The following is a 24,068-nucleotide window of genomic DNA, read 5'->3' on the forward strand; positions in this document are numbered from 1 at the left end:
AGCGGCCGCAGCCCCTCGGGGACTCGGCGGGACCGAGCCGAGTGAACGGAGACCTCTGGGCCATCGCCCTTTGCTGGGGACTCAGCCCGTGGTGTCCCGGGGCCAGCGCTGACCTCGGACATGTACAGTCCGTGCAAAATGCATCATTGAGCCTCGCTGTTTGTTCAGTGTACTCGGCATGGGTTTAAAACTTCTTTCTTCTGAGAAACATCTCACTAAAGAGCACACAGAGAAGGAGTGAAGCTTTCAGCGGAGATGGAGGGATACTTTGAGTAGAGCTGCTCTTCGTGGGTGTAGGCATGTTTCTGAAGGTGGCCAGCAGGTATTTGTAGCTCGAACCAGAGTGAGCCAAGACTGTGATACTGGAAGTCAAAGAGCTGTAGAGCTGATACACAGAACACCAGCCTTACTGGCCTTTGCGTGTTCAGCTTGGCACTATCCCACTGAAGGAGTTCTCTTGGGAACTGCCATCCTCAAATCCTTCGGGAAAATAGGACATGTTGCTATTGGCATCTCTTACGTGGTCAGGCAAGATGAGCAGTGTTTCTAAGCAAACATTACTATTAATATGTTTTTAATGAGTGCTGTAGGCCTCGCCCATACCCAGCGTGTCTCCTTCAGGCACAAGTGTTTGCCATGAGCTGCCAGGCAAGAACCTGAAGTGAAGGTCCTTGAAAGCAGCACTTGGACAGGAGAGCCACTGTAGTGCAGCATATCGTGTTGTGTGAGGTTTGTTTGGTTTGGTAATGATGGTAATGCTTTTCTGCAGCTCTGACTAAAGTGATTCTGGCTACCTTCATAGGCATCTGCTTTTAAAATCAGATTTTCCTAAGGATAAGTGAAAGAGGGTCTCTCAGACCTCAAACAATAAGAGTCTATAAATTAGGAATAAAAGCTTCAAGCCTTCTCTTCAACTTTGTTGTCAGCACGATAGATACTTCATGCTGCTCTCACATGGGAACGGCACATATTAAGTGTGATTGCCACAGATGGGGAAAGGTGAATTGATTTCCCAAATTCAGAGAACCAGTGTGAGTACTGGGACCTACCCTGAAGGTTTCTTGGCTCCCAGCTGTAGATGACACTATTTTTTGCTTGCATGACTTGTGTGTACAGGACTCAGTGATCAAACTATTCATACCAGTGGCATCTGCAAGGAAGAAGTGACCTGTGCACATCAAGGGCACTGAACTTGTTTATCAAGATCTCAGGTGGTGGCCCCTCACCTTACTGTCTTCCTCTTTTTGTTGCTTGGATCATAACTGTGTACCAGGAACACTTTTTTTTAACACTACTTTCACCCCCTTAAGTCAGACTAAAAAGCCCAGGTCAGGGACTGAGGAATTTGGTTTTCCTGAGTGATTGTTCAGGCCATCTGATGACTAGGGCGGCCAAAAGCTGCATGTCCTGCTCTTGTGCGTCTCTGCATGATGTCTCAGAGGGATGCTAATGCTTGTGATTCTTCTTGCATGGCAATGACTAACACAGGAAAGGAATGTGATCCACGGAAACCTAGCACTGGTGTTTCACAAGCTGATCTCACTAATTTCTGAGTTTGTTTTTTAAGTAAAACTGTATGGTTTTCCAAAGGACAATTTTAGCCTGGCTTTTTCACCTCTCTACCTGTTGACTGTGGTTTCAGTATCTTAGGGCTTGCCTGCAAATGAATTAACACAGTATATGAGCTCCATGAAGAGCCTATATGAGTCTCCATGCTGTCCTGACTTGCTCGCTCTGCTCTGTGGAATTGCAATTGCAATCCATAGCAATGGTGCAATGGAAAAGGAAGCTGAAGAAAGCTTCTGGCTTGTTCCTTTAGATCCCCTTTAAAATGGACTGTTGGGTGGGCCAGCTTTTTCTCTCCCAAGTGTTATTACAATCCATTTATACTGGGGAAAAAGCAGGTTTGCTGCCAGGCAGCATATTTTCCATCAGCACTTGTAATTGTTGGGTGGTGGAGAGAGGTAGAGACTCTGGTTTCCAGGCTGGAGGGACAGAGTGTGGCCAGGGTGTACACTGGGCAGCATTGTCATGTGCCAAGCCATGAATTCCAGGTTTTGCAGGGATGTGGGCTCAGCTGTGTAAGCAAAACCTTCTGCCCGCTCACTCCTTGGAGTGAGCAGGGAGGCAGGTGGCCAGCCTTCAAGAAGCTTGAGGGATGGAGAGCTGGCCTGGGGTGTAGCTGCAGCAGGACTCTTTTTTTAGCTTGTTTATACTTACACACGTGGGCCATGCAAAGTTGGCTGAGCCAACCTTGACCAGCAGTAAAACAAACAGGTTTTACTGCCATGACCTGAAGGTTAGATCAGCTGCTGAGCTTCGCTGGAGGAGGGATAGCTTTCATTTCTGTCAAGGAGAGGAGGCTGACATGTAGGGCTGACTCAAAACATTGTCCTGGGTTTTTCAGACTTCTTCATGGAAGCAGGGTTAAGAAGGCTTATGCCTTCTTCATCAAAGGTATGATTCAAGGCAGCCTGCATGGCTTCACTGAGGGCAAATCATGCCTGACCAATCTGGTGGCCTTCTATGATGGAGGGACTGCAATGTCTGGCAAGGGAAGACAGACTGATGTAAGTCACTTAGACCTTTGCAAGACCTTTGACGTGATTCCATATGATATCCTCATCTCCAAATTGAAGAGAAATTAATTGGAAGGGTTGGCTGTTGAGTGTATAAGGATTTGGCTGGCATCCAGAGAGCTGTGGTCATTGGCTCTCTGTCCAGGTGAGAGTCAGTGGTGTCTCTCAGGGACTGGTGCTCTTTAATACCTGTGTCAGTGGCATAGTGAGATCGAGTGCACCCTCAGCAGCTTTGCAGATGACACGCAGCTGAGTGGTGCTGCTGGCACAACAGAGGGAAAGGATGACATCCAGGGAGACCTGGACAAACTTGAGAGGTAGGTCCACAAGAATCTTGTGAAGTGCAGCAAGGTCAAGTACAAGATGCTGCACCTGATTTGGGACAACCCTAACTATGAGGACAGACTGGGAGAATTCATTGACAGCAGCCCTGTGGAGAATGACTTGGGGTCTCTCTGAATGAAAAACTGGACCAATGCAGCAAGGTGTGCCCGTAGCCCAGAAAGCCAAACATGTCCCGGGCTGCATCTAAAGCAGCATGGCCAGCAGGTCGAGGGAGGGCATTCTGCCCCCACTCCATTCTGCTGGGACTCCGCAGTGTTGAATCCATCATCCATCAGCACAGGAAGGACGTGGAACTATTGGAGCAGGTACAAAGGAGGCCACAAAGATGTTCAGAGGGCTGCAGCACCTCTCCTATGAAAATAGACTGAGAGAGTTGTTCATCCTGGAGGTTCTGGAGAGACATCTTTGTGGTCTTTCAGTACCCATAAGGCTCAGTCAAGGCCTCTCCAACATCTATAAACATAGCTGAGACCCTAACTTAAACTCTCTCTTTTGAGATTTAAAAATTATCTTACCAAGTGAATTGTATGTCCCACAGCAGCAGTTCCTGCCCAGCATTTAATAGCTCCTTCCCTCCAAGCAGACACACTTGCTATACCTCACTGAGCCACCATGAGACCAGACACTGCAGGCCCTGAGGGTTTACAAATATCCCCTGGGATATTACAGTGCAGATCCAGACCTTTGGGGTTTGGGGTGTCTTTCTCCTGTGTTCAACAGTCTGTGCTGCTGCTGCTGGTGGTGTTGTGGCACCCTGGTTGAGCAGAGGCACCGGCGGCCCTGCAAGATGAGAGGGCTGGACAGAGTCCATTTGCCCAGTTTGGCCTCACAGTGGAAGAGAGAAACAGAGAAAAACTGTACACACAGTCTGGTCAAAGCTGGTACATAGAAAGAGGGAGATGAATTGAAGGAGTTCGAGAGAGCAAGGATGCATCAACCTAATGCTGAGCCCTTAAAATGGGCTTAAAGCTCAGCTCAGCCCACACTGATCATTTCATCAGGCTTTGGATGAAGACAGTGGGAAGGTTGAAGTGGTGGTAGCTGGAAATGAGGGTGGTTCATTCCTTGTCCCCTGCCCATTTGTGTGCAGCTGGGGAGGAGTAAACTCTCTGTTGTCTGCCTGCAACCAGCTTGTTGAGTCTTCTCCTTCTGGCTGGGGGCCTTTGTTTCCTGTTGCATATAAAATTTCTTCACTTCTCTATCCTAAAATAATGTAGTTTATCTTTTGCGGTTCTGTGTTTCACATCTTCCTGTGCTCTTACACTTGCTTCCTGCCTCTTCTTCTGTGTTTTCTGTTTCTCCCATTAGCTCTGTAAAACCAACTCCCCAAGCAAGTATTTCTACCTTACAAACTGCTTACAGCTTTTTCTAGACAAACCAATCCCAGACAAAACTGTCCCAGCCCTTGCACTTATGCAGCTGTTCATTTGACCCTAATCCACTTTAAAAAGAGAGTGCTGGTGGGTGAGGAGGGGAGTCAGAGGAGTGAGGTTCTTGCTTGCTGGCGCATCTGCAAGGCTGAGAGAGAGCCATGGTGTGATCTACACACTTTCCCATGGGAGAAGCAGCATTTTAACTCTTCCCTGATCACTTCAACTGATTATTTCTGGTCTCTTGAGCTTTTATGATCATTTTATTAGGTGAGGGGGTGAGTTAATCTCTCTTTTAATCAATCCATGATTTAGATAACTGCATTATGTACCCATCTTCTGTCTGCACTTCCTCATTCATTCTCTTTGTGTTTTGCAGACTTCCTGGCTGCGCTTCAGTGGTGAGTGACTGAATTTAGTCTTCTCTGCATCACAGTGATAGTAGTAATGTGAAGTTTAATGAGCACCTGCAAAGCTGTGTAGCAGGTAAGTGCTGAAGGGGTCATTCTTCCTTCCACATTTTATGTGATTTAAAAAACCTTCTTGATGGGCTCTCACTAGGAGATTTTGAGCCTTGCAGCAGAAATGCTGAAAGGAAATTGGTGTGGCTTATATTTTAGAAATGTTCCCAGCAGTGAGGTTCAGACAGCTTCTTGCAAAGCAAAAGTAGCAATGTTTCAAAGGTTTAATTTGGGAATGGTTTCAGTGTGGAAGATCAATGTTAAAAGTCTCTCTCCTTTGGACTTTCAATTAAATTTTTCTTACCTGACTGCTTGGTACAGTTGGGGACTAGTCAGAGAGTGATGGCAGAGGGGAGCCAAAGGGTCCAAAGCTTTGCTGATATCAGCTACTGATGCATTTTCTTCTTCGGAGGAGAGCTTGTCAGAAGTACCTTACCTAGACTGGGAAAGTACTGGAATTCCTCTCTTCTAAGTGTTAGAGGGAGAGCAGATGCCTGAAAGTGCCTGGACAATTTCCAGATGATCAAGGGTGACAGCAGAGGGAGAAGAAGGGAAATTGTGCCTTCACAAGCCAGTGATGTGTAGAGTTTTCATGTTTGTATGAAAACCCCTAAAAACCCACTGAAAGGAGAACTGGGTGAAACCAAGATGTCTGGCAGTGCTGTGAGTGTCTGTGAGTGTGTGACAGGAGGCTCTGCAGGTAGCAGTGGTGAGAGGGCAAGAACTGGAGCTGATGACAGAGGGAGCTGCCAGAGCAGCAGTCCTGGCTGCCACAGTATCCTGCTACAGCCCTGAGTACCTGTTAGTTCATGCACGCCACGTGATTTTTTTCCTACTTATTTATTCTGGATCAGTGCTGGGTGGTGTCTGTCCCCTTTTTCCCATCACCGAGTTCAAACAACTGCTCTGCTCTAGCAAAGCTCAGCTCAGAGAGCTCCCTGGCATGCTTTTCCAGCCAGTCCCGATCAAAGCTGTGAGAGTTGGCCCACTGCCATTCTCCTGTGTGTAAATGAAACTCTTTCTCTTTTTCCTTTCCATTCACCATCTTTCATTATTATCCCTCCTCCAGAGGCAGGTTTTTCTGGCTGATCTAGCACATTATTTGTATCAGCAATATTTGCCTCCAGGCAGAGATGCTTTTTCAGCAGTTACATGGAAAACATCTGATGCATCCCACTGCCATGTATGTGGCTCAGAAAAACCAGGCATGGTGTTGGCAAGGATGAGGACTACTGCAGCCAGCTGTTGCAGAGTTTAAGCCCTGTTAGGCACAGTCTCCAGCTCATAGGGTTATTCTGGTTGCCTGGCAAATGAAAACTGTTAACTGTTCCTTCCCTTTTGAAACCAGGGGAAGAGCACGTAGAGAAGGTTCTTGTTCCTGAGAAGAAAAAGGGACATGAGTTATAAGGTGTCAGCTGAACCACCTGTGTAACCAACTTGTCTTTCCCTGGGTTGCCTCTGGGGATGGTGGGTGCCTTCAGATGAAAGGGTAGTGTGTGTGGTAAAACCCAGAAAAACAATGTAAATCAGCCTGAGAGAGCCTTGCATTCAGCTCCTCCAAATTGCAGAGGCTTTGGTGATGAGTGGTGAGCACCTGATGAGGAGTGGGAGCAAATGGTTCCCAGGAAGTCTTCAAGGAAGTAAAGGAGTTCCCCAAAACAAGATACCACCTGCCTGTGCCAGGATTCCAGCAGGGATCCAAACAGCTTGTTTTGGAGAAAGCACATGTGCTGATAAGGAGACTTTCCTGCAGGTAGGGGCAGCTGAGCAGTTGTCTAGACTGCCTTGGGAGGCAGAGATTTGCTGGAAGTTTTTCAGAACAAAGTAAACAGAGACTTGCCAGGAATCATCTAGGCACAGTGTAAGCCATGCATGTAGGCAGAGGGAAGAAACTCTATTGCTTTTTCAGACCTCTTTTTTCTCCTATTTTTTGAGCTCTTGTAAAGTGTTAACACCTACCAGAGGTGGAGCTAAGGAGGTGTTGTCAAGCTTAAAGTGACACACTTGGTATTGACACTATAATGCTTCTCTGAGGGGCTTGGTCTTCTGTATCTTCAAGCATTCTTCCAGAATGCTTCAATCCTAATCTATTTCCTCCTGGATGTTCAGGTGTCTTACTGCCAGTGGTTTCAGAGGAGAATTCGACTTCTAAAGGCCTCTGGGGATTTAGCAACCAAATGGCTTGGGACTATTGGAAATGTGAGGGAAAATACTTGAAGTTTCAGCAGCACAGACACCTCTGCGCTTCAGATTGCAGCTCATTCATGGTAATTAAAAATTATCCTTATCTTCCAGAATTGTAGGGGCAAGAATGAAGGGATGTCTTTATTTTGGGTAACCGGAATCTACCGGTTGACCTTCCCCTCCTGTAACACACAATGACACAAATTATCTGGCACAGTTGGTGACTTAAGGACAGAGCTCTAGTGTGGTCCCACCTAGTGAGCTGGCTATGCTCAGTCTAAGAATCATGGCCATGCTCTTCTGCAGCCAAAGTCAAAAGATGGTCAGAAGGTGCTTGGATGATGTTTATCCCACTTTCCTGTTGACTCATAGCTGCACTGTGCTCTTGGAATAGGTGCAGGGTTCTGATCAGAGTTACCAGAAGAAATGTCGACTGGAAGGGTTGTGTTTGTGTGCTAAGTCATCCACAACAAGTGGTCTCAGCTCAGCCTTGTATTTGCTGCTAGTCCTGGACGATTTGGGTCTCCCAAGTGGAACTGGAGGCTTTGCTCCTTGCCTGCTGCAGCAGAGGGGTTTTGTGCCTGTGAGCAGGGGCCCCACAGCTATGACTCACAGTTCCCAATAGCTGTAACTTAGCCTTTAAGTGAGCCGAGGGGCTGTCCCTTGGCTTCCAAACAAAGCCTTCCTTTGTTGTGCCTAGGGTATAAAGAAAGCAACCCTATGTGCTCACCCCACACATCCCAAATGAAAACCACGTGGCCTCAGAACCTTCATATATGTGTGTTTGATACTTCTGCTGCAGCACTGCAAGTTACATTGCTACTTTCCCCTTGAGTCTTTTTAGAGTTTTTCTTCCCAGCATTCAGTTCACAAATTCTTCAGCAAAACAAGAGCTTAGAGATGTTTCCTTTTCTTGGTAAGAAGAGGGGACTGAGCAGAGAGCACATGAAAATTATTCAGTGTGGGTACATGTGGCAATAGGCTGTCTCTGAGTCATCCCCTTGGGTGAAAATGGCTCTGGGTTGGTGGCCAGGGATGCTGGAAGGATGAACTTCATGGAAATATTGTTCGGAAGTGGGACAGTTTGTTTTCTTGTATGACTTTGCTTTCTTCTGCTGCTTTTTATTTATTCAAACTCATTTTGAAGAGCAGGATTAGCCAGAAGTACTCTGCAGCCAACATATTTGTGTGCTTACATCTGCCTTGGCAGTTTTTGGGTTTATGGCCAGTGAGCCAAGACTGAGATTTCTGCTTCCCAAAGCATTTGTGTTGTTTCTCTTGATCTTTTCTAGAGTCACTGGGTAATGAAGTAAGAGGGTTTGATTCTTCCTCAGAAGCTGTGTACAGTGCACAGTGTCTTTGATTAGATCAGGGAATCATCCTGGTGAGGGGCAAGGAAATGGTGCAATGCAGTAAAAGTGCTTTTATTCTCTCTTCCTTCCACACCCTCTACCCATCCCTGCAGGGGCTTTCACAGTCCCTTGGGTTGTGGTGTGTTTTTTACTTTATTTAAAGAGCTATATTGTGTTAAAAAAACAAACAAAAAACAAACTGGGATTTCAGGCAATGGAATAAAGCATTGCTTTTGATTTCTGTGTTGATATTTTGGCAACAATAGCCAGCCTTTAAATACAGTTCTTTCCCTATTGTTTGAATACAAACAGCAGTGACTAGTTAGCAAAACAATGGTCCAATATCACACAAACCTTCAGTCCCATCCAGTTGTTTTGGGTCCTTTTTAAGTAGATATTGGGCCTGCAGGTTTCCTGACCTACGAGTGTGGCTTTGTCACTGAGTCAAGACTGTGATGGAGTAGATCTCAGATCAGCCAAATTCCCAACCTGCAATGATAATTTCTTTTTGCTGTGTTTTTGTTCAGCACCTCATTGTGGAAGTGTCTGGCAACTACTGTGCTTTCTACTGTCGGTAATATGTAAATACTCATTGTTCATGACTGGAATGGGACTGCATAGTTTCACATTATGTAAAATGTAATCACTCTGCGAGTCATGTCTGAGCCCTGCCAATATTCACATGTGCTCTTCTGAGGTGTGCTGGAGAGCTGTATCCCTGCTGGGAAATCAACTTTCTGATGTTTCCACCAATTATTTTAATACCAAAGCATTTGTTCCAATGGGTGTACGATTAAGTTCAATGTACAACGATGCATACGTTTACCACAGGATGAGGAGAGCCAGAGTAACCACTGCCTGATTTAACAACACTGGTTTGGGTTTTTTCCACCTTGCTGAGAATTAACCAGGGAAAAGGAGGGCAGATTTAAACAAACATCTTGACAGTTGATCTCTTTCTGTACTCACCACCTCTCCCTGAGGTGACTGCCAGGCAGGATCCATGAGCCATGGCTGCCTCTTGTGCAAGGAGCTGTTGTGTGGCTGAGGGTGACAGCCAGAGCAGGGACCAGCATGAGCACCAGGAGGAGGCCAAAGAGGATCTGTGCAGTGACAGTGCTCCATCCATTGTGGTTGACACTATCAGGCTTTTGGTGGAACAGCAGGGGTATTTGTCCATCTGTACTGATGAAAGATTGTGCAGGGGAATGACCAGCTGTTGCCCAGGCTCCCATCATGTTGGGTTGGAGGAGGAGGGGTTTTTTTCTTTGCCTGTGTCTCTTCTCCTCTTATATAAACAAAAACAAACAAACAAAAAAAACCCAAACCAACAAAACCCACACAGGTTTGGTCTGCTCCAGTTGTTTTCCTCACTAATAACAGACAAAACCAAACAAAATTTATTTGGTTTAAAAAGGCAAGCTATTTCTGGCTGTGGTCCTACTACAACAGCTCAATACGTGGGTGGGAGTCACATACACGCTTCCTGCTTTTACCCTCCTGTCTCTCCTGCAGCCAACACTATGTTCCAATTTGTAAAACCCCTTCTTGGCAATGAGCAGGATGCTGAGTAACACTTCTCACGCTGTTGGCTGTCTCCATGGGCACCCTCTGTTGGGTCCAGCCTTGCTCAGAGTAAACAGTGAGTGCTTTGGGGACAAGTGAGTGCTTTGGGGACAAGATGTGTCTCTGCATTATTCACTAGTTGTTAAAGCTGCCTTTAATGGTGACTGCTGGCTTCTGGGGCAGGAAGAGGATCATGTTTTGATTAGTGTTTTGATAAGTTGCATGATACCTATATGAACTGAAAAACAATGACTTAGAAATGGGCCCAATAAATCCTCACTTGCTGATGAGACTGAAAATCTAACACGTGCCACATCTCTTTGGGTTTTGGAAAAGAGCCCTAGAAGGCAAATAGCTCCTGTTGAGCCAGAAAGAATGCTTTGCACTGTCTAGGCTTTGGGGTAAGGAGGACCATGGGATTTTATGGCAGCAGCTTGTAAATGCATCCATATACAGTGAAAGCTGAGGCAGAACAAGAGTACCTCTGAACATCCTGAGTGCTACTGCAAGAAGAAAACAAAAAATCTGTCCTACTTGTACCCACAGTGGGCACTGGAATGTTAGGGGGTTCAAACTGCAGCAAGGGAGAATTAACACAGCATCAGAAAAAGCTTCCTGGTGGCAAAGGCAGTACATGAGTGGAAGACAGGAGAAGAGACTGTCTTTCCTAGAGCAAATCAAGCACTCCTCTGCTTGGAGAGAAGCTGACAAAATCCCTCATTTGGACCTGGGGCTGCACAGCACTATCTGTTTTCCAGTGCCCTTCGAAACGTGCTTATCCCCCCCAAACCCACCTGCCCGTGGGAAGAGAGGGCTATCTAGTCCTGTACACAGGATGAGCATCAGCATTTCCTTGGAAATACCTGAACTGGTGACCCCCAGGAGGAAAATAGGGTTTCCTAAAGCCCACGGCAGACCTGTTGGGCAGGATGTCTGACTCGGGCTGCACAGCTGACCCTGTTGGCACTGCAGCAGGCCTGGGACAGGATGTCCACGGATATTACGAAAGGTTGATGTTCTCAATCAAACAGCAGAACAATAGCTATCAGGCAAGTGGCCTTGGACACAGCAGTGTCCAACTGCTGTGCTGTGGCCAAGCAGCCAGTCTGGGGTGTGGCTTCCAGGCACAGTTTGGAAGGCAGCTGTTCTGCCAGACCTGACTGCCATAGTCCTGGGCAGGCCAGTTGGCTTGTTCTGGTTTTAAACATGGTTGTGTTTCCAGTCTCAACATCCAGGCCCCTGCACTTCATGTATTGGTGCATTTGGTCCTTCCCCACTTGAGGCTTTGGTAGAGAGCCAGAGCCAGAGCCCAGTCCCACCTGTCTGTGCTGAATCAACTGTGATTGTGCTGGCAGCTGGAATCGGGTGCTTTGTCTGTAGCACTAATTTAATGCTGAAAAACAAGTCAGAACGTGAGTTAGAGCTGCTGTGGCTGGCACTGTTCTGCCCCAGTCGACATCTCATCCCACTGACATCCTGCACACAGCTTAATTCACAGGGGCTGAAAGAACAGCACAAGTTGGTGCTGCTCAGGCTCTGTATTGAATTTTTATCCCTTAATTTTCCTGTCTGGGCTGTGTGTGCTGCAGCTGACTGTATGCTCATGAGATGGGAGAGCAAGAGCCTGTCCTGGGTGTCCTGTGCTGTGTGGGGTTGTGTAAGAAACAAGTTTCATACAATTCAAAGCTTGTAGCCCCCATTAAGAGGAACCATGATTTCTTTCAGTGGCAGCTGGATCATCTCACTGCAGGGGTGGCAGTGGTACTTGTAAATGGAGAAAGAAATGGTGCATTACTGAGGGCTTTCAGCAAACTTATTCTTTATACATCTTCATAAAGGAAGGAGAAGCTTTTTTCAGACTAAACACTCAAAGGCCAAAATTTATTCACTGTTGTACGGCAAGAGAAGGAATCTCAGTGCTCCCAGAAGCTCCACCATGAGGAAGTACAACTGGACTGGGCCTGAAACTCCTCAGACTGAGGTTCACATCTTCCCAGTAAGAAAGTCCCAGTTGCAGGTTAGTGCCTAGTTGGACCTGTTAATCTCTGCAGGCAAAACAAGTAGCAGAATCCTTTCCAAACCTCAAGGACCTTCCCAATAAGAGAGTCAGAAATCATATTTGTTCCCATGAATGTTCTGGTTTCAAAAATTTGGCAGTTTTCAATGAAAGAAAAGACTCCCAACCAGCTGTATTTTCTATCATCTATTTGAAATGCCTCTTTTCTTGCAGCCTACCAAAGCAAAATACAATGGAGCAGCCACCTATTCATTGCCTTTTATGTCAGCCAAATTGCAGGAAGCAATCTAGTGTGTTGAAAGTGATGCCTTGGCGTGTTCCAGTGTAATACTGAACTGCACTCAGTGGCTTGACTTGTGTTTTTCCAAGTTAAGAATCAAGGCTTCAGCTCATTCCTGGCTTGTTTATTGCTGAACACCAGACAGAGCATGTTTTGCTTACCATGGTTCAAAATTTAGAGGAATAAAATAGCTGGAAAAATAAAAGCTACATGAGGATCTCCTGAGTAAAGAAAGGCACTGTAATGAAAGGGAAGTACTTCCCTTGTCTTTAGAGAAGGTGGAGAGTTACCTGGGCTCAGAGCACATCATCATCCTGCAGAGGCAAGCTGCCATCTCTTTCTTTCCTTTGCCAGATTGAGCAGGAAGCAGAAGGTTCTGAACCTGCTATGGAAAAGGGTTTGGGGATGTTTAGGGATGTCAGAAGTTAAACACATTTAGCTGGAAGGACATTGTTATGACTCTTGAGCATCATCATGTCCATGAAGAACTTTGCTGCCCCTCAGGGAAATCCCTGTGACAGGGTGGCTTGGGAAGGGGCAGAGCACACATTGCCACAGGGCAGCAGCTGCTTCAGGCTGGTCCACACAAACCCTGTATGAACTCTGTGATGCTCCAGGGTGGAGAGGAGGAGAAGCTGAAGGTGGAGCTGCTGCTGCCTGGCTCTCTGAAGGCTTTTTCCTGTGCTGCTTCCCTTTCCTCGTGCTGTGCTGCCTGGAACTGTGCTCTGGGCAAGCCAAGCATTAGTAAATTGTGCAGCACAGCACTTTCAGATCAGCTAGCATGAGAGCTGGCCTCCTTCTGCTTGTGGCTTCATGGCATCAGCCTGAACTGCATGGCAGCAGCATTATCATACTCCTTCTCTCTTCTCTCCCTGCATCATCCTGCTCTGGATCTGGTCAGGATCCACCAGCTAGAGAGGCAGCTCCAGGTTTGAAAGGATGAGACCTAACCTGCCTGGGAGCTGAGGGTGGAGGGCTGCAGGTGTTCTTGGTGGACCCTTTGAACATACTAAGTGCTGCAGGATGCACTTGATTGTTTGTAATCAAGCAACAGGGTGATCAGGTGTTTTTATCTCTCTGAACCCTCACTCCCAGCTGGAGGGTGGGATGGTGTCTGCCCCCTCACTTCCCAGGATTGTGCAGAGTGGTCATTAACCTTAAACTGGGTGAAGCCCCTAGTCACTAGCAGTAAGTGCCACAGAAAAGCCCAGAAGGAAAACTAATTCTAGTGCCAAAGGCAGGTTTGAACAAGTAGCATCACATGCTGGGCAGTGAGCAGAGACAGCTTCACATCAAGACAGTGAGGTTTCACATACCCTGGCCCTTCTTCATTTCCCAAGCAGGTTTCTTTGGTCTTCCTGCACCTTTCCCTGCTTTGTGCCCACGGGAGAAAAGAGAGGCCTCTGCATTCTCACCTGGCACAGGGAGCAGAGCAAGGGCTGCTTTGGCTGCTGACAGGAGTGCCTACCTGTGACCATAGCAGCCTCTGGGGAGTCTTTGGAGCCCCAGGACTGCCACAAGAGGGTCTGCAGAAGGTAGGTAGGATATAAGCCTGTTACTGAGCCCAGATGTTGTTTATCCTTTAAATGGGAAAAAACTGTCAGAGTAAGAAATTTGGAAAAGGTCGCAGATTGCTTTGAGAACTTGCTATTTAAAAACACCTTTTATTTTTTCCCTCCATATTTGAAATGTTGCTAAATTTGATGTGTAGATTGAAACATTGCCATTTCTCTTTCTTAGTCTCAAGCTTGGAAAGGTTTGGACTCTCTCCCTCTTCCCCACACAAAAGCTGTCTCAGCCTGAGCAGGCATAAGTATTTTTATCAGGCTTAAATAGCTTGGGCTGAAGTTAAAAGTAAGGGAAAAGATCAGTCTTTGTTATGGGGAATGCTGGAGCGCCGTAGCAGGCAGTGCTACTGGTTTCACCTGTATTCTTAAGTCTTTCATATTAGCCAGGAAAGCTGTGTCTGAGAGACGTGGGAATGCTCTGCCCGTACCACCCTTGCTGCTGCCAAGGGCAGGCTCCACTGACTTTGGTCACTGAGCAGCATTAACCTTAAGCCTTAACTGAGGTTAATGTTTGGCTTCATTTTCTGGAGTGAGTAACTGCAGTAGCAAAAGGGCAGTTTTGACTAGCAGAACTTACTCTGGGCTGAAAACAGACATCCCTCTTGCAAATCAATGGGATCTTCAGATCACTTGTCACTTCCAGTTTCCAGAGGTTAATGCCTATAATGCTTGCTGAGGGAAGAGGTTGCTGCAAAGTGAACTGGGGTATCCTAGAATGTCAATGTGACCTGGAGTGAATTCAGCTAAGCCAGTCAGTGATGGACTTGGGGATGTCTGGCCTAACCTCTGCTGCTAGCAGAGCTTTGGGACAGGTAACCTGTGGCAGCAGTGTGCCCACATGGGCAGCTGGGCATGAGAAAGAGGATCCTAAGGAATCTTTCCTTTCAGCCTTACACACCTTGAAGTAATGTGGTAATGGTAAAATAATTCATCTGCAGGGACGGTGGTCTAGCAGAGCAGTGATGTTATCCTGGTCAAGACTGCAAGAAGGAGGCACCTGGCCCCTGGCCATGTTATTTTTAAGCTTGGAAGGCACACGTGGTCTGCAAGAGCATAGCACTAAGCAAAGGAACTCGCCAGCACTTCCTGCCCTGCCCCAGCAAACTGATAAAGCCTTTTGCAGTGCAGGGTGACCCCCCCAGTTTATTTTTAAAATGTGCCCGGGTGTGGAGCTCACAGAATAACTGGAACACCCAGATTTGGGCATTAATTCAGCTTTAATTCATTGCCTGATGAATTAAAGAGTTAATGTAAATATAAAAAAGGACAGGATAGGGCCACAAACTATTCCCGGAGCAATGTCTGCATAAGAACATTCATCTGTGCATGTGCATGGGATCTAAGAAAAGGGTAGTTGGTAAATGTTACACAGGGAGGGGCATGGAGCATTATCTTGAGCACCGTGTGAATTTTCTTGCTGCTTGGACAATGCATCTCAATCCTGTTCCCTTCCCTTGTTATTCCAGTCCCAGCCCTCTCATAAGCAAAGATAATTGTGTGCTGAAGGATGCAGTTCCCATGTACAGTAAATGCTCACATTGAGGAAATCCAGGTTCCTGCAATCAAAACCAGCAGTTTGTTGTGCAGTTACGATAACAAGGTCCACTGAGGTGGATCTGTCTTTTCTGTGTGCCCTGTGGAGGCATAAATGAGATTGCCAGAGATATTTTCCTTCTTGCCCAGATGCTGGGACAGCAGGATTGCTGAGGCACCAAAACATGCTGGGTTCAAGCCAGGAAGGAGCTATTCCAGGGAGTTGGAATTGCAGCCCTGAGCTGGAGCACACAGAGTGCCTCACCATCTTTTGGCTCTCTGTGAAACAGCCTTATTCCCACAGCAGAATTACTTGGGAATGAGATTGCTATTTCTGGTCTGATTGATGAAGTATGTTATTGGTAGACTTTATTTCTGTAACAGAACCCCTTCTCTCTCAAGCGCTTTTGAGGCATTAAAGCGGCTGTGCTAAAATTTCCCAGCTGGAAGAAAAAGTAGCCCTGCTTGTCCATCTTGTCCTTCTCATCTCCATGTGCTAGGACTGAGAGGTGATTTTGCTAGAAAGAGGGACTGGTGAGCTTCCAGCATCACAGCAATGGGTGACAACTTCAGATTGTACTGCCCTGAGTTGTCACTTGGGCTCTTGATAGTGATGCCAGCCCTCCAGAAGTGGAAATGCCAGCTGGGAGGAAGAAGCCCAGGCTTTAGCCTGAGCACCATCTGTCACAGCCCTCTGGGAGGCCTTGTCACCACCAGGCAGAGACCCTGGCAATGGGACCATGTCCCACAAAGTTGAGAATTAAATCCTTTCATTGTGAGCCCCATGGCACAGAAAGTTTTAAAAGTGGGGTTGGAGCAGCAGAGCCAGTAACCACACAAAGCCACTCCAAAACACCATAGCAGTCTCAGTCATGCAGGGGCCTGTGCTAAGGGTGACACACAGGACTATTGCTGGCACTTGGCTAGGATGTGGCTCACAGCCTTGTTGAGGTCACTGCAAATAGGAGTGCAATAGGCTGCAAGCACAGCTGTTTAGGGGGTGCTTCGGGGAGATGGCTTTGATCAAAGCCATGGTGTTTACTAATGTCCTCCACAGGTTGGTAGTGTAGATGTGCACCAAAAATAAGCAGCCTGATGCTTTTAGAACCACTGGGCAAAAGGAAACCCTTTCCATTTTAGGAGAGTCTCTTGTCTCTACCCTTTTTCTGGGGACTGCAGTTATGAGGCATCCTGGGGGCCAGGAGGGTTTGCCACAGCCTGATCCTGATGGTGCTGAAAGGCAGGAAGAGCTTTGCCTGTAATGCCTGCTTAGAAGCATAAAACTGTGCAGGCTTGTTCCCACCCAGGTGCACCTGAGCAGTGGGGCAGTGAAATTTGCCCTGATCCAGGCAGGCTGTGTGGGTTCCCAGACATGCTTAACATGGAAGGTAGCCAGGACAGACCTGCCTAAGCCACTGCCACATCTGAAGTATTAGCTTTATGTTGAGGAAAAGCAGTGCTCATCTCCAGTCCTGCTTTTATACACTTGGGGAGGTTCTGCCTGCTTCTTTCTCTCCTTTTCTGTCCAGGGAGTTTTAAAGGCTGGGCATGCCTTCCCATACTGCCCAACAGCATCACAGTGGGTTGACAGCAGGAAGTACTTTCAGAGTTCTGTTTTTCGAAGTTCATTTGATAAGAGCTGCTTTCATCCTTGGCATCAGCTGATAAAGCCTCTTTGAGAAGCTGGTTGATAACTTGCAGAAATGGGCACGCACTTGGTGGTTTCTAGATTCAAGCATTTTTTCCAGGGCTGGAAAGGATGTCAGTGTTCTTATTGCAGTGGGAAATTTCTTTCATTTTTGCACTTGAGGGAATATAGTCCAAATCGTAGGTCATTTCACCTTTTTCTCTTCCAGGGAAGGAACTGCCATGCCTGTGGGACTCTTCCGGGTGTGCCTACTGGTGATTACAGCTATTGTCAACCACCCGCTCTTCTTCCCTAAGGAGAATGGCACCATCCCTGAGAACACAGAAGAAATCATCCAGAAGATGAAGGAGCGGGAGGAGAGCCTGCGGCTGGAGCAGCTGCGCTTGGAGCAGGAAATTGCAGACCAGGAAGCCACACAGAAGGCTCTGGAAAAGGCTGCAGTGGTAGTAGAGGAAAGCAAAGAGGAAAAGGTCCGATGGGATATGTGGACTGCCCTCTCCATGGTCATCTTCCTGCTGATCGAGCTCTGGAGGCAGGATTTCCAGGAAGGGAATTGGCAGGACATAGGAGGAGAAGAGGATGACATGGCAGTCCTGGGGAAAGCATTTAAAGGAGTGGCCTTCCCTGACAAGGCTGTCCTGGCCAGCTTCTATGAGAAGCGTATCCTGGGTACCACCGGAGACATGGCCAGGATGCGGGAGATGGTGGAAGGCTTTGCAGATGACCTGCTGGAGGCCTTGAGGAGTGTTTGTAACCGGGATGCTGACATGGAAGTGGAAGATTGCATGGGTGTGGGGAGCATGTATGAGAATTGGAGAGTGCGTAAACCCTTCGTCTGTGATCTGATAGTGCCTTTTGCCCCCCCAGAGCCTTACTGCTTTCGCTGCCAGACCTGGTGCTCTGGTGACTCTTTTCCCCCAGATAAACAAGGTTATGGCACTATCAAGGTGTGCAGGGCAGGTGAGGATGCGACGGGTTGCATCTGTGACAAGACTAAACTAGGGGAAGATATGCTGTGCCTCCTCCATAGCCAGGTCAGTAGTACCAGGCCGAGCAGTGAAATGGAAGACCTCCTGTGCTTCAAAAATACTCAATATCTGGATGCCGACCAAGTCATGAAGTGGTTCCAGATTGCCGTCACCAAGGCCTGGAACAGAATCTCCCACAAATATGAATTTGACCTTTCCTTCAGCCTCCTGGACTCACCAGGAGCCCTGAAGATAAAATTTAAATCAGGGAAATCGATTGCCTTCAACCTAACCCCTGTGGTGCAATATGAGAACTCTGATGTTTACTTCATCTCCCACTTCCCTCGGAGCAGCCTGGCAGCAGACATTCCCTCCAGCACCCACTGGTTTCTCACCTTTGCAGTGTATGAGAGGAGGTTCATCCAGTTGGTCTCCAAAACACTCCCTGCCAATGCCTGCCACGTCAGCTGCCTTCAGATCCTCTCCTTCCTCCATGGGAAGCAATGCAGCCTCACAGGTCCCAGCGGGCTCACCAACTACCACCTGAAGACAGTGCTGCTGCATCTCCTGCAGGCACGTCCCAGTCAAGACTGGGCCCCAGAAAAGCTGGAGGCGCGCCTACAGGACATGCTGAAATTCCTAGAGAAATGTTTGCATGAAAAAAAGCTTTATCACTTCTTTGTTGGCAATGGGAATGTACCAGCAGAGCTGGGTTTCCCCATCATATTTCAGAGGGCTGAGCCTCTCAACCTTTTCCGTCCCTTTGTGCTACGCAGGGACATATACAGGAAGATGGTGGACACATTCCACGAGATGCTCAGGAACATGTCTGCACTGATAAATGAGTACACAGTGCACATTCCCCTTGCACACACCAACGGGATCCGTAAGGAACCCCTTTAACCAAAGCCAAACTCTAAGCACAGGTGCAGAGGGCAACTTTCTGAAGCCTCCTGGAGACAGCTGACTTTGCCAATAGAGCTTCTTGTCTGGAGCTGAACCAGTCCTGGGCCATGGTTCTTGCTGAAAGGATGAGGCTGTAGGAGAAGAATAGGGAGAAACTGGAAGATGTGATTTTGAAGTAGGTATCTGTTCCACTGCTGTGCTTGGTTTTATGCAGCTAAGAGTATGTTTTTTCTATTGTGCCTCAGTCATGCTACAGCAGTGGTGAGCAACAAATATAAGTAATTTATTCAGATGCCTGCAGTGCAAATGGGGGTGGGAATGTGATGGTGGCCAAATACTTCATTTCCTTCAGAAGGGGGAGATAAGAACAGGGAGGGAGAATCAGAGACAGGATATCATGGAATCAAAGGAGCCCTTCTGCTTATAGACAGCAGGAGCCCTTTCACCAATGGGAAGTGCAACATAAGTCAACATGCTGGTGTGGAGAGGATCATGCACAAGATCTGGACTGGATGAAGATCCTTAAATGAAGCACAGTTTCAAAAGGGAACTGTAGTTTAAAAAAAAAAAAAGAGCCTTCTTGATTGCACTTGCAATAGTAACTTAAATGGCTTTTTCCTGTCCTTTGAAAAGACCCCTGCACATTTTTTCTCCTGTGGGAGGATGTAGCAGAGCAGGGTCTGTGTCTTCAGACTATTTCATTTGAGTCTTCCATGGTAACATGGCTAGTGGTTTATATTCCTGCCCATTTTGTATGGATCAATGAACAGGAACCTTTTCTACCTTAGATAAAAGAAACATTACTATAGGGTTCTGACATTTGGGTTGTTTGTTTGTTTTCCTTACCTTGGGGCACTAAGGCATAAGAACAGCCTAGAGAGAAAGGAAAAGCAGGGTTTGAACTATATGATCTTTGAATGTCCCTTCTAGCCCAAACTATTCTGATTCTATGACTGCTCTAAGATTTGCTTTCATAAAAGAAGCAGTTCTCCAAAATTATCCTATAATGAAGCCAATCTCAGAAGCCCCGTAGCAGGAGTGAACACTCACCCTCCAAATGAGTATGACTCTCTGCATGTGATTTTAATAAGGCCAAGGCCAGCAGGAAGGAGAAGGAAGGGATGAAAAAGATGCATATGTAGTAGACCTGAGCAGTGCTGCTTGCAGCTGCCTTGTGATCTGTGTTGAAGCCCTTCTGCTCCACATATGCAGGCAAAAGCTACTTTATACATTCTCCTCCATCTTGTTAAAGACTGCTGTTCTGAGGAGCTGTACTAGTAGATTGTAATTTGCTGAGGTGGGAGTGCAAAGGAGGAGAGTTGCTGCAGGCTCTCAGGCCAGGGGAGAATCTTGAGATGTGCTTAATAACCAAAACAAACATTGCAGGAATGGAAATGCCTGAAATCCCACAGGAAGCGTGTTAGTGCTGTGCCAGTGGGCTGCCCAGTCCCTGCAAGGTGGCTTTGCTTCATGAAGAAGAGGACTCAGGAGATCCTCACCCTCCTGAGTGTGGGGTCCAAGCCAGGCCCCCAGTGTGTAATTGCTTTATGCCTGTCCCAAAAGCCTGGCCTCCAGTGCTAAGGGGCTTTTCCTACCATTTTCTCACACTAGAATTTCCTGCGAAGTTTTACACTAGGGCTTCCCTTGATCCTGTTTACAAGAGGGTGGTTGTTCTGTGAGGTAAGACCCATCAGGGATGCTTTTACCATCACTCCACAGGTCCCTTTTTATCCTCTCACATCAGAGAGAAGGTTCAATCCTCTGTCACTGCTGGGGACAGCATACAGCATGAAGCTTGTTATCCAGCCTTATCCTATTGATAGGCAAACTCTCCACAGACTTGTCCTTTCTTCCTTTTTCATGGTAAAAACTGTTTCACCACCTCATTGGTGTCTGCTCTTCTCTGTCCCACCACTAGTGAGGGACATTTCACAAACAGTGGCAGAGAAAGCTCTAACTCCTGTCTCCATGCCTGGTTTATAAGAAAGTACAGATGGTGACAGAGCTATGTGGCTTTTATTACCACAGGTAGTTAAATAGGATCTCTGAACAGAAAGTAAGGGGTAGGTGGGAATGGAAGAAGCTGGTGGGTAATGCTGTAGGAAAAGTCTTGGATCATTAGTGCTTGCTTCAGCATCCTTGATGAGTGCCTGGGAGGTTGCCAGGAGAGCAACAGGGCAGGACTAATTGCTGACGCTAACGAGTGCTGTAAATCCCTGGCTTTCCTCAGTACAGCCAAGAAGGCTTTTCCCAGAGGGAAAGAGAGCAGGAGCAATCTCAGGGGCCATGGCAAGCAGGTAGTGACAAGCAGAAGGACAGGGAGGATGGGTCAGTACTGGAACCTGGAGGCTACATAGGAGTCTGTGTAAGTCTTTTGCAAACCCAGGTGATTTGCCATTTTCACCTGCCCAGGTTTACTGCAAAGTGCCTGTAGCAGATCCAGCTTGACATGGACTGCTGGCGGGCAGGTCACGCTGGAGCAGTTGTGGTTGAAGTTGCTTTTAAATATGCTCCCAGCCCAGCCAGAGAGAAATCAGAATTTCTCTGCCATTTCCTGTCAGGAGTCTAAATTTAGACTGTCCAAAGAACAGAAAAAAAATTGTGACCCAGGTTTCTCAGGAAATGACATTCAGAGTTGAAAAATAACTTTTATATAAGGTTGAGCAGGGGGAGCATGAGAAGAAAAGGCTGTTGAACAGAATAAGGTAACTCCCCTATTAAAATGTCAGAACAAAGCTTTGCAACACCAGTTGCAGCTAGCTTGTAAACGTGCCCAAACTCGTCATTACACAGCCCCAAGCACCCTGCTCAGACTCAAAGGGAACCTGAACTGATAAGTGGATTGAATCTTTTGTTTGTTTGCTGTACTTGTATGCCTGTTCTCTCGTATGCCCGAATTGACCCTGAAGTGTTCTCATGAGGTTTAGCTGAACAGAAGCTGGAGCTGAATCAAGTAATTTATAGATTTGATTCTACTGAAAGCAAATTACCTGGCTTAGTTTTCCTACATGCAATATGTTCATTTTGCCCTGAGCACCTTTAAAATTATCTGTTCTGTGCATTTAGGCTGTGAGGGGACCCACTCATATGTGCTGGGGGGAAATGTTATCTGTGATGATAAACTGTGCTCCAGTCAGCCTCAGAATGCAGATCATCCTTGCAAACCAAAGGTACAGACATGTCCCATCAGAGGAGAGGTTGGTACACAGTGTTTCTTTGGACCACGCTTCTGCCATGGTACAAGGAGGCCATGATGTGAAGCACATCATTCCTTGGACTTCCTTGTCTCTCCTGGATCAAATCTTTGCCCGCCAAATACTAGTCTATTAGTAAAAGCCCATGCTCACATTTCACAAAATAAGGTTTACAAGACAATTCCATTCCATCAGCTGCCAGCCAGTAAAAATGTCCTAACACATTTTAGTGTTGCCCTTGGGCAGTTCTACCTTGATTGAAATCTGGGTGGGTAATCACAGGAAGCAGCTTTAAGGGATGGGAGTAGAAGTGAGATTTTGTGGTTTAAATTGAAAAATGTTCTTTGAAAACCAAACTGCACGTGGCACATGAGTAATAAACATCTCTTTGGCAATGCCTGTATCTCCGTGAGACAACCTAAGGACAGGTAAACGGTCTGTCCTGGACCCTCAGTACTGTTCTTGCCATTTGCTAACCAGGTGAATGCAACAGATGAATTCCCAGTGCTTTCCACTGGTTTCTAGCCACTCCCTGTGCCCTCAACTTGTTTAAATATTTTATTACAGGCTCTGTCAAAGCAGTGGAATTAGTGGTGGGTTGATAGCAGCCACTCATCTAAAGCATAGCCTCAGGAGCCATTTGCCTTTGGAAAATGTCTTGGTCTAAGGTTATTATTGCTGTACAGGAGCTGAACGTCTTCTGAAGGGAAGTGTTGGGTGTTTACTCTTAAGCAACCACAGAAAAGAGTTTCTCCAAGTTCCTCTGTATACAGGTATATACAGGGTATAAAGATGTAGTTTAGCAAAATTATCCAAAAATTTATCCAGTATTCAAGCAGCAGGATTTGGTGTTTGTTCACCAGTCGTTTTTAATGCAGAGTCTCTGCAGTGTTTTCTCTGTGGTGAAGAAATGAGACTTTAGGCACCTGTAACAGCTTTGCTGCTGCTCAGTGAGGGGTTGGCTCTCATAGGACCCTACCTGGTAAACAGCTTTATTTATTACTTTTTTTTTTTTTTTTAGAAGTGGGGGGTCCATGTGTAACATGTTAGCTCAGAAGCAAAACTGTAGTACTGAGATGAATCTTGGCACTGCAGCCAAGATGGGCAATAACACCAGAACTCTAGAAACTAAAGTCTTCCTTGATTGACAATGCTGTACTTAAACTGCTGCTTCCATAGCAGGACACTGTTGAATTTGTATAGATCTTTTCATGCAGCTTTATTTATAATAAAGGAAGCATTGTACAAAATCTAAATGAGCATGATCTCTTCTGTTTCTAGTTCCCTGCAAAATGTTTCTAAGAGAGGAGAAGGAAGGAGTGGGGATGTTTGCAGTATGATCCCAGCACAAGAATCTGTGGGATTCCTGAATCCCTGTAGAAATTATTCCAGAATAAACTGTGACACGAAGATAAAGTGGGACCACTATTCCAGAATAATGCCAGGGATGTCATTCTTCTTGAGAATATGAATCCACAGGAAATCAGAGTAATTACTCTGAATATGTCTGGTCCAAAACACCCTTTCGGGGCAAGCCCTAAATAACGCTGATAGATTTTGCCCTTATGGGCTGAACAAGGAATCTCCTGAATTTCCATTTCAGCCAGAGGAATCCTCTTTACCTTCTTATTTTATGGGTATCCACAGCCAGGTTCAGCAACCACCCACCACCACTTAGCCCCCTGCTTAACTCCTTTGCCTGGTTTAAGGGAGTAGCACCTCCTTGTTAATATTCTAATATGCTCTGGCTCTGGAAGCACACCCAGAGCTAATTATTAATTCATATAATAAAAGCACCACTGTTACCTTGGCAAAATGTCTTCCAGCCCCACCGAATGCCTTGCACATCTTTAATAACTCTGCCTTCCAGTGCTCACTGGGGCTGAATCTGCACTGGGCAGGTCTGAGAAGCCGCTAGCTTAGAAGCTGCAGCCCAAATCTGCTTAGCCAGAAGTTACAATTTCTCAGGGTCAACCAGACACTTCTAAAGGATCATCAGTCTTGGTTTGGTTATAACTTTGTTAGAACAAAAAAAAAAAAATGCAAACCAAGCAAAAATAAACCCATCCTGCTTCAAAGCTGTCTGACAAGCTCAAC

The 24,068-nt window shown here is 46.6% G+C and overlaps 1 protein-coding gene across 1 annotated transcript; it reads left to right on the plus strand.

The window, feature by feature from the left end:
• The first annotated feature begins 4,759 nt into the window (after nt 1-4,759).
• ITPRIP (inositol 1,4,5-trisphosphate receptor interacting protein) lies at nt 4,760-23,506 on the plus strand. The gene is made up of 2 exons (XM_062496528.1): nt 4,760-4,780; nt 17,112-23,506. Exon 2 carries the CDS (start codon nt 17,125-17,127, stop codon nt 18,772-18,774), a length of 1,650 nt encoding a protein of 549 aa, XP_062352512.1. The 5' UTR covers nt 4,760-4,780; nt 17,112-17,124; the 3' UTR covers nt 18,775-23,506.
• The last annotated feature ends 562 nt before the right edge of the window (nt 23,507-24,068 follow it).

Source organism: Cinclus cinclus, chromosome 7, assembly GCF_963662255.1.
Source record: "Cinclus cinclus chromosome 7, bCinCin1.1, whole genome shotgun sequence".
NCBI classification, from domain to species: domain Eukaryota; kingdom Metazoa; phylum Chordata; class Aves; order Passeriformes; family Cinclidae; genus Cinclus; species Cinclus cinclus.